Source organism: Salvia miltiorrhiza, chromosome 8, assembly GCF_028751815.1.
Source record: "Salvia miltiorrhiza cultivar Shanhuang (shh) chromosome 8, IMPLAD_Smil_shh, whole genome shotgun sequence".
In the NCBI taxonomy this organism is placed as follows: domain Eukaryota; kingdom Viridiplantae; phylum Streptophyta; class Magnoliopsida; order Lamiales; family Lamiaceae; genus Salvia; species Salvia miltiorrhiza.
In genome coordinates, this window is record NC_080394.1 from 51,430,116 (window position 1) to 51,445,123 (window position 15,008).

General features: G+C 37.7%; 1 protein-coding gene and 1 non-coding gene across 2 annotated transcripts; one reads left to right on the forward strand and one right to left on the reverse strand.

Moving 5' to 3' along the window:
* Positions 1-3,228: 3,228 nt before the first annotated feature.
* LOC131002131 (small nucleolar RNA R71) lies at positions 3,229-3,335 on the forward strand. The gene has a single exon (XR_009094205.1). It is a non-coding gene; the product is annotated as a small nucleolar RNA R71 (small nucleolar RNA).
* A 5,162-nt stretch (positions 3,336-8,497) lies between these two features.
* Positions 8,498-10,109, reverse strand: LOC130998638 (uncharacterized). Its single transcript, XM_057924052.1, has 3 exons — positions 10,072-10,109; positions 9,504-9,880; positions 8,498-8,532 (listed from the first exon to the last, which is right to left on the reverse strand). The coding sequence occupies exons 1-3, from the start codon at positions 10,107-10,109 to the stop codon at positions 8,498-8,500; spliced, it is 450 nt and encodes a 149-aa protein (XP_057780035.1).
* Positions 10,110-15,008: the final 4,899 nt, after the last annotated feature.

Below are 15,008 nucleotides of genomic sequence, written 5' to 3' on the forward strand. Positions count from 1 at the left end.
TTCTAAGGATTCACACGTCCAATTATCGACTTTACTCTCAACTCGACTCAAACTTATAGCAAACAAGCACATAAACAAGTATAAACACTTAGGCATATTAAAACACACATAGACAAGTCGAAAACAAGCTTTACTCTGCACTGACTCAACTTTAAAACCTCACCAGACTCTGTACAGACCTCTCCTGGGGTCGTAACTCATACCAAAAGAAACCTCTTCGAGTCTAGTTTCATTTAAAAAAAAGTAGGATCAAAAACTCCAAGTATTTTAGGAGATATGACTGTTTTACTACAGTCTACCATAATCGGCAGTTTTTAGCAACCGAAAAGTTTGATTTTTGAAAAATAGTAAACGTTGTCAAAACGGTCTGAAATTTTTTGGGTACTTAGCTAGGACACTCAGGTCTCAACCATAAAAATTTGGGTTTCAGAATGATAAGGAAAGCTACTGGAAACGATGACTCTATTGGCTACTCACCGAACAATTCGGCAGAATGTAGCAGTCTTAGTTTTACATTTTATAAAAATATCAAACGAAGTCCAAATGACTTGAAATTTTACCGGTGTGCTCAAGACTCTCAAATATACCTACCATAAAAGTTTCAGGGCATTTGGGTATCAAGAACCCCTCGAAAACAGTAGGTCAGTGGGTCGTGAAAAACGACTCCGAAACATACACACAAGTAAACATGCTCAACTCAACAATTATACAAAGCAAACACATCAAAACTCATTTTAAGCACTTAAAGCACTTAAAAACATTCAAATACATCAAAATACTCGTAATACTCAATCTCGACTCTTTTCTTTCATCATCCACTCAAATCTCATAGAAAACACTTCAACGAACATATCTAACAAATTCCTTCTCAATTTCATGCTCGAAATTTCTCAAATATTCAAATATGATCATTTACATCATATAACTCATTATTCTCGTATTTACTCTCTTTTTATCATAAAAACTATATTTATTACATTTTTATGAAAATCCATGTATCAACATAAAACTCTTAGCAAAACATGGATAAAATTCTCATAATGATCATAGAGCAAATAAACCTCATTTTATAAAGCATCAAACTCACCTCATATAAAAACTCAAAAATCATACAAACTAAACTAAGCCAAAATTTTATTTAGCCTACAATAGACTTAATCAAAAATACAAAGACACTACAATCATGCTTAAAAACATATATTCCAAGCAAAAACACTTAAATAACACATAGACTAAAAAGTCCTAATTTTTACTATCTAACTCTTTGAAATTTTTACAAACACATACAAATCTTTAATCTACTCATAGATCTTTCATTTTTAACCACTTAATCTCACATCAAAACCATCAATTCACAAATAAGGGCATATATACACATATCCCTAAATTTTAATAAACTATCCCACATCAAAAACTTCAATTGACATCATATACTTAAATTAATCCATCAATCATCATCATCTACACCTCATAGACTCATTTATATCATCAATTCATCATTTAACTCATTAACTCCAAAGTTACCATTTTTGGGGTAAACTAACTTCCATCAAAGTTTCACATCTCAAGACACATATTTCACAACATATATCAAACATCAATATACATCACATAACTCTCATTTTTCACCCCCAAACAAGAAAAGAAAAAGAAAAATTTTGAAAGGGTGGAGACCCACTTTTCGAAAATTTGAAAAAGAAAAGGGAGGGGTGATTTTCTTGCTCATCTTTAAGAATACACTCACATAACATCTTTCAAACAAGATTTTAGGAAAGACATGGTTACTTACCCAAGTTCTTACCAAAATTTCTCACTTTCTCACTCTACTTTGGAGCTTCTTCTTCAAGGATTTTCTTGATCAATTTAGGATAGATAGTGTTTATGGAAAGTTTTAGAGTGATGTGAGGTGTTTGGTAATTTTGTTGGAAGCTTCGAAGGTTTGCTCTAATGGAGGAAAATGGTGGAAGTGTGAGGTGAAGAAGATGAGTGTATGTATGTGTGTTGGGCGAAAATTGTAGTGAGGGAGAGAGGGGTGATGGCCGAAAATTTAGTGAGGGAGAGAGAGGTTTGGCTTTTGCAAGATTGAGTTTGATCTTGCATATCTTATGCAATATTTGGTAATTAATGGTCTTCTCTCTCTAATCTTTTCTCTTCTCTCTCTAATCTTTTCTCTCTCTCTCTCTAATCTCTCTCTAATCTCTACACTCTCATCTCCACTCTCTCATCCTCTATACTCTCAATCTCTACTCTCTCAATTCCATACTTAGCAAAATTGAGACATATAACATATGGTATGGGGAATTAAATAAAGTGTGAAGGGTGATTAAATAAAAATCACAAAACTATGGTAAAGTCACTCATTAATAAAATACCATAGTATAATTATTCATGTGACCAAAATAATGATCATAGCACTATTATTAGTGCACTCACTCAACTATAATATTCCTCTTCGTAGGAAAAATAATTTTAAAAAAAATATTATGCCCGGAAAAATTTTCATAAACCGGCATCATTCGATTTCTCGATAAAAATAACCCATACTTGCTTTGGAAACTCAATCAAAATTCCGAATGCTAAGGTCTCGAATAAAAATCATAATAACTCGGTCACAGTGACACACATCACGAAAATCACATAATCGATTAGTCACGTAATTTCACATAATGTCACATCAAAGCAGTCGGCAAAGCAAACAAACTAGACATCTCTCGGACCGACTCTTTTCATCAAGGTTCTCACTCTTTCTTCCTCGACTCTAGGTCAGACTCATTATACCTATTCTCTTTAATAGGTCAGTCAAACTCTGATAACTCAGTATCTGTTAAATTTATTCCCGGTAATCGGAAATAAAATCTCAACTCAATTCAATCAGCATCTCTATCTCAGCTCATTTCTCGAATCTCATCATTCTAACTCTATCCTCGGTTTAGTCACTCGTATCTCTATTTAAAAGACAATCTGTCCTATATAATCATAAAAAAAAATAATCTCGCATCTCGACATCTCAGTTCTCTCAATAGTGTTAAGACACTATCTCACATCATAGGAAAAGTACGGGGTGTTACAGTTGGGAATTGATGGCAATTGTTGGCCAAGTTCTCTATGATGTGAGCGGCCTCCGCGTGGCTTTTTTCCAACAATGCTCCATTGGCCGATGCATTCATGTCTCTTTGCATCTCACCACTACACCCGGTGTAGAATACACAAATGATTGTGTTTTGATCTAAACCATGGTTAGGGCACTTCCTTAGCATCTCTTTGAATCTCTCCCAAGCTTCGTAGAAGGATTCTCCATCAAATTGGTGAAATTGGACTATGTCCTTCTTCATCTTCATGGTTCTACCCGGAGGGTAGAACTTGTTGAGAAACTTTTGAGCCATGTTCTCCCATGTAGTGATAGAACCACCCTCTAAAGATTGGTACCATGTCTTGGCCATGCCCCTTAGCGAAAAAGGGAAGAGTCGAAGTCGAATGGCATCCTCCGGGACTCCATTTATCTTGATGGTGCCGCATATCTCCAAGAAGTTTCCAAGATGTCCATTCGGGTCATCTTGGGAAAGACCGGCGAATTGGTTTTGTTGTACCATATTTATGAGGGCCGGCTTGAGCTCAAAATTGGTGGCGTTGATTCTCGGGGCATGCACTCCTCCTTGTTGGACAATGGGTTGGAACATATTGCTAATAGGTGGTGGTGGTGGTGCATTCCTTTGAGCCTCTTGCTCATTGATTCGCCCTTGCATAGCCTCTAGTTGCCTTTGAAGTTGGAGGATCAATTCTTGATTTTCCGCCATGTTTCCCTCCAACTCTCTATCTCTTCTTGTTCTTGCTTTGTTGTGTCGGCAAAAAGCTTCAACCTCAAGGTCTATAGGTATAAGAGGTGCACCTTTTGACCTTGTATTCATACACTACCTATCAACCAACAAGAACAAAGAGTCAAATCACAATCTTAAAATAGAAAACAAAAGTTAAAGCAAGTAAAATGTCTAAAGTAGTTTAGCACAATGAAGCAAAATATCACAAGCAAAGAAACTAAACTAATCCCCGGCAACGGCGCCAAAAACTTGTTCGCTATTATTTTCACCACGCCGCAAGTATACGGTGTAGTTGCAACATAGGGAAGCAAGGTCGTATTCCACAAGGATTAGTAGTCAAATTCTAGTGATTACCTTAAGTCATTATGCTAGAGCTATTTAGACTAAACAAGGAGGTGAGTGGTTTGATTAACTAACAAATTCAAAGACAAAATAAGAACAATCAAATAAAGTGGATTAATTAAGTGATGAAGGTGGTTTAGGGATTAGGCAACGATGGATTAGCAATGGACTTCAATTAGCTCAATATTAGTCTTGATATTCCTATTTATCTAGAGTGATCTCCCCACTAGTTCTAGCCCCCTCCCGGACGACTAAAACTGTAGATTACGGGTCATAGTTGCCAGTCCCCGGTCAACTTCTAACCTATAACTCCCAAGAGCACAAATGATCGGTAAACTCTCACCCAACTCTCAACCTCCCGGTTTATTGAGTCAATATGTTTCAAGCTCCTAATCTATTATGATTATCCTCTCCCGATTTAAATCACAAATTAGAAATGCATAGAAAGTGGCCAACAATCCATACAAGAATTAAAGCTAGGGCTTGAAAAGATAATAACAAGGAAATAATCAATACATATATTAAGCATAATAATCAATCTATCACATCATCCATGAGCCTAATCCCCAAACCAATGGGGGATTTTATCCAAACATGTTCACAAACAACAAACCAAAATCAAAGAAATACATAAATGAAAGAGAGAGTAAGAAGTGACAAATCCTATTAATGAGCTTTCTTCAATCTTCTCTCCTCTTCAATGCCTTCAATCTTGGTAAAAAGATGTGGTAATGGAAGCTAGGGTTTGGTGTGAATGAATTGGGGAAGATGGAAATGGGTGAGTATGAGGTTGGGGAAGATGAATAATGTGAGGAAAAGGGGGAGAAAGGGGTTTAAGGGCTGAAAAACGCGACTCCGCTCTTTTCCCGCGGTCATGGCCCGCGCCCGTGGTGCTCAAACGTGGGCAAAACTCAGGGAACCCGCGGTCCCGCCCCGCGGCCGCGGGTGGTGACCGCGGTACACCCCTGGAATTGGGAACAGCTGACCCGCGGTCCCACCCCGCGGCCGCGGGTGGTGACCGCGGGGTACTGGGCGTTTTGCACAGTCCGCTCGTTTTGCTCCGTTCTCCCTCGTCCGGACTCGGATTTGGTCGCCGTTTGCGCTCACGGATTCCTCTCGAGACGTACTTCAATCTCATATCTTCAAAATGCTCCAATTAATCCTTTATTTTTCCTGAAATTACTCCAAAACTACACCAAGATATCAAATCTTCATAAAACTAAATATTCGGGCACAAACAAGCATTCACAAGCAAAACATGAAGGGAAATGACAACAAAACATGTGGAATTGAGGTATGAAAACCATGTTTGTCAGAATCGTAATAGAAAAATCATAGTTGTCGACAATACTTTTGCCTCAACAAATTGCTAGTTCAACTTGAAGATTATTTGGATCCAAAACAAATTATATTAGTGTGCCAGAAGCACTGAAAAATATAGAAGTAAGAAATGAGGCAGAGCCGAACTCGCTAAATAATTAAGCGAGGTTAGTAGCTCAAGGGATTAAGATTCCCAAATATATTCTCATGTTATAGATGGCATTATGTTTCGTTATTTATATAACATTTATGGCAGTAATCATTGACATAGATATCAAATTTATGGACATTATGGTTGTATTATTATATAGGTCATTAAACATAAATATATATATATATATATATATATGTGAAAGTCCATAACCAACTAAGGAAGTTCTTCTTGAAGAAAGAACATTTATGAATACTCAAAACTTATGAGAAAGTGAACTAATATCTAGCGGTGAAGTTTCAATAGAAAGACTTAGTTAAAACTAAGTATTGTCTCGACCTGAAGATCGAGAATCACCCCATTGGAGTATTTCAAATCAATCGACTGTATTTTATATGAATTCGCCGACCTACCCAAAGAAGATTTTGAATAATAACACATCCTTTTAGCTATCAAATGATTATTCTATCACTTGAAGTTGATAAAGACACACCTAGACCAAAAGAAAATAACGAAGTTATTTAGGACCCGAAGTTCCTTACTTGTGTGCTATTGAAGCACTATTTTTATCATGCATGATACACAATTTGCAGTTAACTTGCTAGCAAGATTTAATGTTTCTGCAAGAAGGAGAATTTTAAATGATATTAACCATGTTATTGGTTATATTCAAAGCAAATTACAATTGGTCTATGTTATGAAAGAAATCGAAATTCAAAATTGGTGGATGATGTTGATAATTTATTTAATTTCAAAAACTATATTGAACACATTCAAGATTGTTATCTTGAGGGGGAGCAGGATCTTTTAAATAGTTTAGAAAATTAGACTTTGAAGGTCAATGGCCCTGAAGGCCAAATGGTTGTACTCTTTTTCCCTTACTAAGTTTTTTCCTACAAGGTTTTCTTAGTTAAGGTTTTTAACGAGACAACTAGTGTAATATATGAGTAAATATACGTCTTGTACTTTTTTCCTCTACCGAGTTTTTTCCATAGGATTTTTACGGAGAGATTTTTAACAAGGCATGAACATCTAGACTCTAACATCAAATGAGGAGTTTCTTTGGAGTCAAATTGCATGCAACTCAAAGGATACATGAAGATTCGATCAAGCGATAATATGACGGACTTATTCACAAAGGCGTTACCAACATCGACTTTTAGAAAGTTAGTACACAAGATTGGCATGCATCGTCTCAAAGATATACAATTATCATTTTCAGGGGGAGCAGCTGTACTCTTTTTCCTTAGACTAGGTTTTTGTTCCATTGAATTTTTCCTAGTAAGGTTTTAATGAGGCAGCACATTTTTAAGGTTAGTCATTTAAGGGGGAGTGTTGTAAATATATATAATATATATATTTCCCTACTTAATGACCTAACCTAAACCCTAACCATAGCTTTGTATCTCCTATAAATAGAGGCATTTAGTCCTCATAATATGAGCTCCTACAGATTTATTCTCTCTACGCTTTCTACGCTATTCTCTTATCTTCTACTTTTCTCTCTACTTTCAACAATAAGAACGATTTTAGCATTTATAAGCATTAATGATAATGTGGAATGATATGTGTTAATTAGACCAATAGCTCAATCGAGTCTCGACTACTCATAAGGACTCGTTTTGAAATGAATCTTATAGTTTCTTAATTAACTAGTTGGTAACCCGTCGAAAATCGACGGGGATCTATTAAAACATAAATTTTTGTAATTATTCAATACATTTTTTATTTGAAGATTTTTTTTTCTCACTAAAATAAAACATTTAATGAATATGTTTTTAAGTAAAAGATGTAATATTTAGTTGAGATTGACTTAAATTAAATGTCTATGTAGGCAGAATTTTGATCCAAAAATATTAAAACAGAAGTTGCAACAATTATTTGAAACATGATTTGAAGTCACAAATCAGACCTATCACGTACCAAGATATCAAATGTTAAATTCCAGCAAAAGACTGAGAGACAAAAAAAGTACTCACTATCTTCAACTCGTCCGTATAAGAATCTCTCTCCATTCCAGTATTCCAGTGGTCTCATCCTAATTCTTTTGCTTCTTCTCACTTCAATTTCAAATATTGTACCAACCTCTGTAGTAACAATCAACATATACCAAATCAGCCAAGCAAAAAATATTAATAGAATATTTTAGTTTTACTCAGAGGTGACCGCATAATTAAAAACATGCAAAGTTTTTCCTAATGGGATGTGCATCTCTAATACGTTTATCACCTGCTACTCTTTTCCCTCTATTCTGCTTGGCACAACATGCACCTCAAATAGAGAACACATGCTTGTAGCTGGAACCAGTAATTGAAAAAATAAGAAAAAAATATTTTAAATAATATTAATAATGACTTAAAACTTCTAAAGATTGAATAAAATATTAAATTTGTATTTACCTCACAATCTATCAAAAATTTCATCATACACCACGTTAGTTGTTGTGTCTTGCGTATGACTACTCTCATCACATACTAAAATCTTTAGACCTTTTTTTCTAGTGACTCTTGAGATTGCCACGTAGAGTCACCCATGACTAAAAACTGGTTTCGGTAGGTATAATCCTATATTTGAAAGAGATTGTCCATGACTTTTATTTATTGTCCCTCTTTGAGACATAAATTACTAAATTTGTAATTAATTCATAATCTAACGAAAATTTCATCATACACCATGTTAGTTGTTGTGTCATGCTGTGACACCCCAATTTTCTTATTAAATAATAAAGTGTACTTTGAAAAGAAATAATAAGATTTCAATATTTAAATAACTAAAACTTAAATCCAACAGAGAAAAGTAAATAACCATCATAAACTGAGTCTTTATTACAATTGAAAATAAAACATTAAATCTTCTTTTATCTTGACCATCACTCGCCCTGCCTCTCATCGCCTGAGTCATCCCCTGAAAAAAAAAAGATATTGTTTTTGGGGTGAGTATAATAAACTCAATGGGGTGCATTTATCCATATTATAAGAACCACAACAAATATAAGTGCAATAAAAAATGTCTGCTCTTTCATATTGCCCGAAGGCAATAACTTTTTATCTCTTAGCCCGAAGGCTATAACTTTCTATTTCATATAACCTGTAGGCTATAACTTTGTGTCTCATATAAGCCGTAGGCTATAATTTTTTGTCTCATATAACCCGTATGCTATAACTTTATGTCTCATATAGCCCGTAGGCTATAATTTTCTGTCTGTATCTCACACATATAATTTGAGTAAAACGTATAATAAGGATAAATGTTAAATGCAACGTTATAACCCCACCTTAACCTTTCTTGTGCAAAAACTCGTAATTAAATAATCAAGTATCACGCGCCGTTCCTCTCCCAAAAGAGATGAGAGCTCGGTAATTAACTTTCTGGTGTGAAGGAATAGGGATGGAGGGGGCTGCTATTTATACAAGGAGTCAGAGGTTTATTTTGGGAAGGGAGATCAATCAAATAAATCTTTCCATAGTTTAGGATTTGCTCAACAAGAAAAATTAGGGTTCATGGAAGGAACGAGAATCAAGGAAAAAGAATGCAGAAACTCTGCTGCTTCTTTGTGGGCCGATAAGTGGGCTTCAGAATTTGAAAATGAATTTATTTGGGCTTAAATAAAAATATAATTGTTTGGGTTTTAATATGTAGTAACTTAGTATAACAAAATAAATAAATTCCCCAACATAAAAATAAATAATAATAAATACTTAGAAATTATTATGATTAAATGATCATGCTCATGCAATAACTAGGCGCGACTTATAAAACTTAATATTTAATTGGAAAAAAATAAATTAAAGAATTTAATAATTTTGTAGTTAAAATATTTTGGGTCTCTACATCCTTACCAACTAAAAAAAAAATTCGTCCTCGAAATTACCTACCTGAGTCTGAGTCAAATAAGTGAGGGTATTTAGATCTAATGTCCTCTTCCTTTTCCCATGTAGCCTCACTGTGATCATGCCTACTCCACTGGACTTTGACTAGGGGGATCTCTTTATTTCTTAACACGTGAACCTTCCTATCCAAAATGGTTGTCGGGTGCTCCTCAGAAGTTAAGTCCTTATCAAGCTCCAGCTCCACATGATTCACAATGTTGTCCGGGTTGTGGACGTATTTCCTCAAGGATGAGACATAGAAGACGTTATGTATCGAAGTCAAGCTCGGCGGCAATGCTAACCGATATGCTACTTCACCAACTCTCTCTAGAATATCAAAGGGCCCGATGTAACGAGGTCTTAGTTTTTCTCCCTTGCCGATTCTAACAACTCATTTCATCGGTTATAGCTTCAAGAAAACTTTATAGCCCACTTCAAAATAAAAATCCCTCATCTTTGAATCTGCATACGACTTTTGTCGGTCTTGGGCTGCTTTAATGCGTTCCCAAATTTTGTTGATCACGACTACCGTTTTCTCCACAATCTTGGGTCCCAAAATTCTCTATTCGCCAACCTCATCCCAATGTAGTGGTGATCTGCATTTTCTCCCATATAACGCTTCATACGGGGCCATGCCTACGCCTGATAGCCATTGTTGTAGGAGAACTCCACCAAAGGAAGTTGCTTCTCCCAATTTTCTCCAAAATCCAACACACATGCTCTCAAAATGTCTTCAAATGTTTGGATTGTCCTCTCCGATTGGCCGTCGGTTTGTGGATGATAAGCCGTGCTGAAATTTAACTTCGTGCCCATAGCTTGTTGCAAGCTCTTCCAAAATTTTAAAGTGAATCTCGTATCACGATCTGACATAATACTAACAGGCACCCCGTGTAAACACACGATCTCTTGCACATAAATTTCAACCAATCGCTCCATGCTGTAAGTCATCTTCACAAGCAGAAAGTGAGCGAATTTTGTAAGCCGATTCACGATGACCCAAATTACGTGATTACCCTTGACTGTCTTAGGCAAGCTAACCATAAAATCCATGGAAATCTTCTCCCACTTCCACTCTGGGATCTCAAGTGGCTTACGTAATCTCGCGGGGCGCTGATGTTCTGCCTTCACTAGTTGGCACGTCATACACTTTCCAACGTAGTCTCCAATTAACCTCTTCATGTTCCTCTACAGAAAAGTTTGTTCAGGTCCCTCCTGGGTGAATGGAATAGAGTGTGCTGTGAGCTTCTTCTAGAATCGTTCTTCTTATCTCTCCATCATTGGGTATGCAAATTCTCCCTTCAAACGTTAATGCTCCATCGGCAACCAAGGAGAATCCCTTGATGTTACCTCTTAGAACTCGATCTTTCAATTTACACAAGAATCTATCACCATCTTGCGCTTCCTTGATTCGATCTCGCAGTTTCGGTTGAATGGTTAAAGCCACCAAAATTGCACTTTTGTACTCCGTAACTGATACCACCTCAATCCTTAGCTTAGAAAATTCTTGAATGAGTCCGGATATGTACATTGCAGACATATTCCCCTTTCAGCTTAGCGCATCAGCCACCACTTGATTGTACAGTCATAATCCTTCACCAACTCTAGTCATCTCCTCTGACTCATGTTGAATTCATTTTGAGTGAAGAGATACTTCAAACTCTTGTGGTCAGAATATATCTCACATTTACTACCGTAAAGGTAGTGCCGCCAAATCTTTAAGGCATGGACCACGGCGCCAACTCTAAATCATGGGTAGGATAGTTTTTCTCATGCACCTTCAACTGTCTTGAGCCATACGCTATCGCCTTGCCGTGTTGCATCAGAACGCAACCAAGCCCTTGCTTAGATGCATCGCAGTAGATCACGAATCATTCGGTTCTTTGGGGAACGGTAAGCACGGGTGCTGTCGTCAGCCCCTGCTTCAATTCTTGGAAACTTCTTTCACATTTCTCATCCCATTCAAAAGTTACTCATTTCCTTGTCAATCACGTCTTTGGGCTTGCTATCTTTGAGAAACCTTCGATGAAGTGACGGTAGTATCCTGCCAAGCCCAAGAAACTTCGAACTTCACCCGCGTACTTGGGTGGGCTTCAGCTGTGAACTACTTTAACCTCCGATGGATCCACTTCAATTCCTTGGGCTGAGACCACATGCCTAAGAAATACAATCCGATCAAGCCGAAATTCACACTTTTTGAATTTGGTGTACAACTTTTCTTTCTGGAGTGTCTTCAATACTAGACGCAAATGCTCTTCATGCTGACTTTGATCTCTTGAGTACACCAGTATGTCATCTATGAAAATGATGACGAATTTATCTAGGTATTGGTGGAAAACTCAATTCATTAAGTCCATGAACACCATTGGTGCATTCGATAATCCAAAAGGCATAACTGTGAACTCGTAATGCCCGTACCTTGTTCAGAAAGCCGTCTTCAAAATATCGGACTCCTTCACCCTTAGCTGATGATAACCTGATCTTAAATCAATTTTTGAGAAGTGTTAGGTCCGGAGGGTCTCGAATAGGTGTATGGGGGGGGAGGGAATACACCTATGGGCTATTTTTCAAATTCTCCTCTAAAAACAGAGGGATCTCAAGATTGAGATCAAAATGAAACTTTACACGCAAACTATGACACCTGTTGACTGAAAACAGTTTTGACCAAACAGGGTTGACGACTGATACTGAAAACTCTTCATTAAGGAGTTATCAGTTAAGTTACTGGAACTTAACTGATGCACGTAAGGGCTTCAGTCGAGTTTGCTAAAACAGAGATGATATAAGTCTTCCTGACTATCAGAGGAAAGATCAGTCAGACTGATATCACACGCAGCGGAAATAAACTTGTTTCGTAATAGCCTCGATTGAGCACGTTGTTAGTCTTAGGTTTCTCTTTGCAGTTATTCAGTATTCAGTTTATCAAGAGTAAGAACACAGATAAGTATGTAAAGACTGAAAGCTGTAAATAACACAGAGAATTTTACGTGGTTCGGAAAACCCTTTCCTACATCCACGGTCAGTTGATCAGACCAACAATCCACTCCGCAAGTGCTTAACTGGTGCACTGCAAACCGAACCGTGTGCTTGCCGGGTGCACACAACCGTTCCACTGAAGAGACATTTCTTCAGTACCCACGCTTTACTCGCGTTGGATTTCTCACTCCTAGCACGACCTTGCACTAGGATCTCACAGAGTCAGAGTACCTTCCTGAACTCCTTTTCCACTCAAACACTCGATTTCTTTCTTACGAAAGGAGGTTTGAAAAACTTGCCAACTGGACTTCAAAGAACAAGTTCTTTGGAGCAAGTTTTGACCTGGGCTTCTGGGTAAACAGATATATGCCCAAGGTCTAAGAGAATGTGTGTAATCAGCAGTGATTGATTTTGGCTTTGGAATTCTCTTCTTCGATTCAAGCTTTGGGGAGTTTAAGCTTTTGGCTGAGTAGCAATTTCGGCAGAGCTTCAGCTTAGGTCGTTGAATCGGTGAAGATTGAAGTTGATCCTCGAGCGCTATTTATTGGAGAGGTCTTGAATAGATCCGTTGGCGGAGAACGTCTTCAAGATTTCTTCCGTTGGAGAGCATTTCGAATTTGGGCTGAGGCTTCAATCTTCGAGGTTCCTTGTTTGGTAGAAACGACTCTTTTGAAAGACAGGAGATGTGACGTCTCTGATAAAGTAGCCACCAAATAGGAATGACCTCTGCAAAGAGGGATGATCCTGAGATCTCTGCATTTAATGTGGCTGTACTCTGTAAGCACGTGGCTTCCTTTGAACGTTGGAAGTTCAGTCCGAGGAAGAATGTTTAATTGATACTTGACTTTAGTATCAGTCTTCTGAGTCCACGGAGCACGTATTAAGTAATCAGTTCTGAACTGATTCTTCAACTGATACTTCAGTTGGTATTTTCAGTCTTCAGTCTTCAGAACTGCTAACTAAACTAGAAGCGAACTCTAACACTTGAGTTCAAAACAGTTCTAGTCTATTACAATATAAACCTAAGGATTTTGGTATCATCAAAATAAAACCTGATATTGCATGGGGTTCCCAATAATTTCCCCATTTTTGATAATGCCAAAACCTTACAGTAGTTCTAAGCAAAACAAAGACTGAACTCAGAGCACAAGTTCTAAAACAGGGTGAATACAGTTCCCCCTTAACAATAGAACCTAATAACTTGTACTTCAGAGTTATGAACACAACAGTTCAAAACAGGAACGAGGAAAAAAACATTAAACCATAATCAGAGCCTGGACAAAAAGTTATTGTCTTCAGGTTGAGATAAAAAAGAAGTTCTTTTCATTTCAATAAATTGACTGATGATACATCAGTTGAGGTACAGAGCAAACTTACATTGGAGTACAAAAATAAATACAAAAATTCATGGGAAAACCCATGGACTCCAGCAATCTGCTTGGCTGCGCCTTGAACTTCTTGATCTTCATCTTCTGTCTTTAGTCTTCATGTTCCTAAGCTTGTTCTATTCCCACTTGTTTTCCTTCAACTTGAGGTCTTTACTGGAACGTCCTCCTTTCTACTTCTGGTGATCCTTTTGCTGTCCCATCTTCAGTCAAGAAAGAAGATGCAGGAAAAATCTTTGAGAAGGTTTTTCTCTGACTTCCAACTTTTCCCCCTTTTTGGCAACATCAAAAAAGAGAGCTGATGATGGAGGCAATGATCGGATAGGACTTCAACTCCGACTCTCAAGCACTCGTGGGAAGACTTGAGAAGGGGAAGAGGTCCCGAGATGCAGAAGGAAGAGAACGCCAGTGGAGAGGTAGAGAGATGAGAAGGGAGACGGAGAAGTGAAGGAGATGTCGAGATGGAGAAGAGCAAAGTGAAGAAAAAGAAAGTATGTATAGCATCTTAGAGATAATCATGAGATGCAGCTATACATACTATCCGGAGGGCGAGGAGACAGACGAGGAAGGGTGGGAAAGAGGAGTGCAAGAAGAGGAGAGGAGAAACGAAGGAAATGCATGGCGAGGCTTTGATGAAAGAATTAGATCAAAATGCGCCTCGTCATACATGGAGGAAAGAGAAGGTGAGGATGAAAAATCGAATCAGTGGTAGTCGTGAGGACTAGCACTGTCGATGTTGCGCCGGTTGACAACGAGCTCCTGCTCATTGTTGTTGCACCACACGGAAGCTTCACAAAAAGGTGAGAAGCCGCCTGAGGAACAGGTGAAGTCCGTCTGCTTGAGATAGGTACTTCAAACCATATGGTTCGGGCATGAGGATGGAAGACGCTCGCGTCGATTGACGTCGGAGGGACGTTGAATTCCAGTGGAAGGGTCCGGTGAAGACCAAGTATGTGAGCGTCATTCTTCCACTCCATGACTTTGTAGTCATTGATTTCTCCTAAGTCGGAACCGAAAATTTCTCTGTAATTTTGAAAGAATTGGGAATTTTCTCACAGTGAAGGCTGTGGAGAGTTGTTAGTTGATGCAGAAAACTATCGAAGACACCATGGTATAAATAAACACAATTACCAAGTGAGAAGATGAAAAAGTT

Excerpts from the sequence above, each read along its gene's own strand:
- LOC130998638 (XM_057924052.1), bottom strand. The coding sequence starts at position 10,109 with ATGGGAGAAAATGCAGATCACCACTACATTGGGATGAG. Across the intron at positions 9,881-10,071 it reads CACCACTACATTGGGATGAG|AATCGGCAAGGGAGAAAAAC; the intron begins GTTGGCGAATAG and ends ATGAGTTGTTAG. Across the intron at positions 8,533-9,503 it reads CTTATTTGACTCAGACTCAG|GGGATGACTCAGGCGATGAG; the intron begins GTAGGTAATTTC and ends TTTTTTTTTCAG.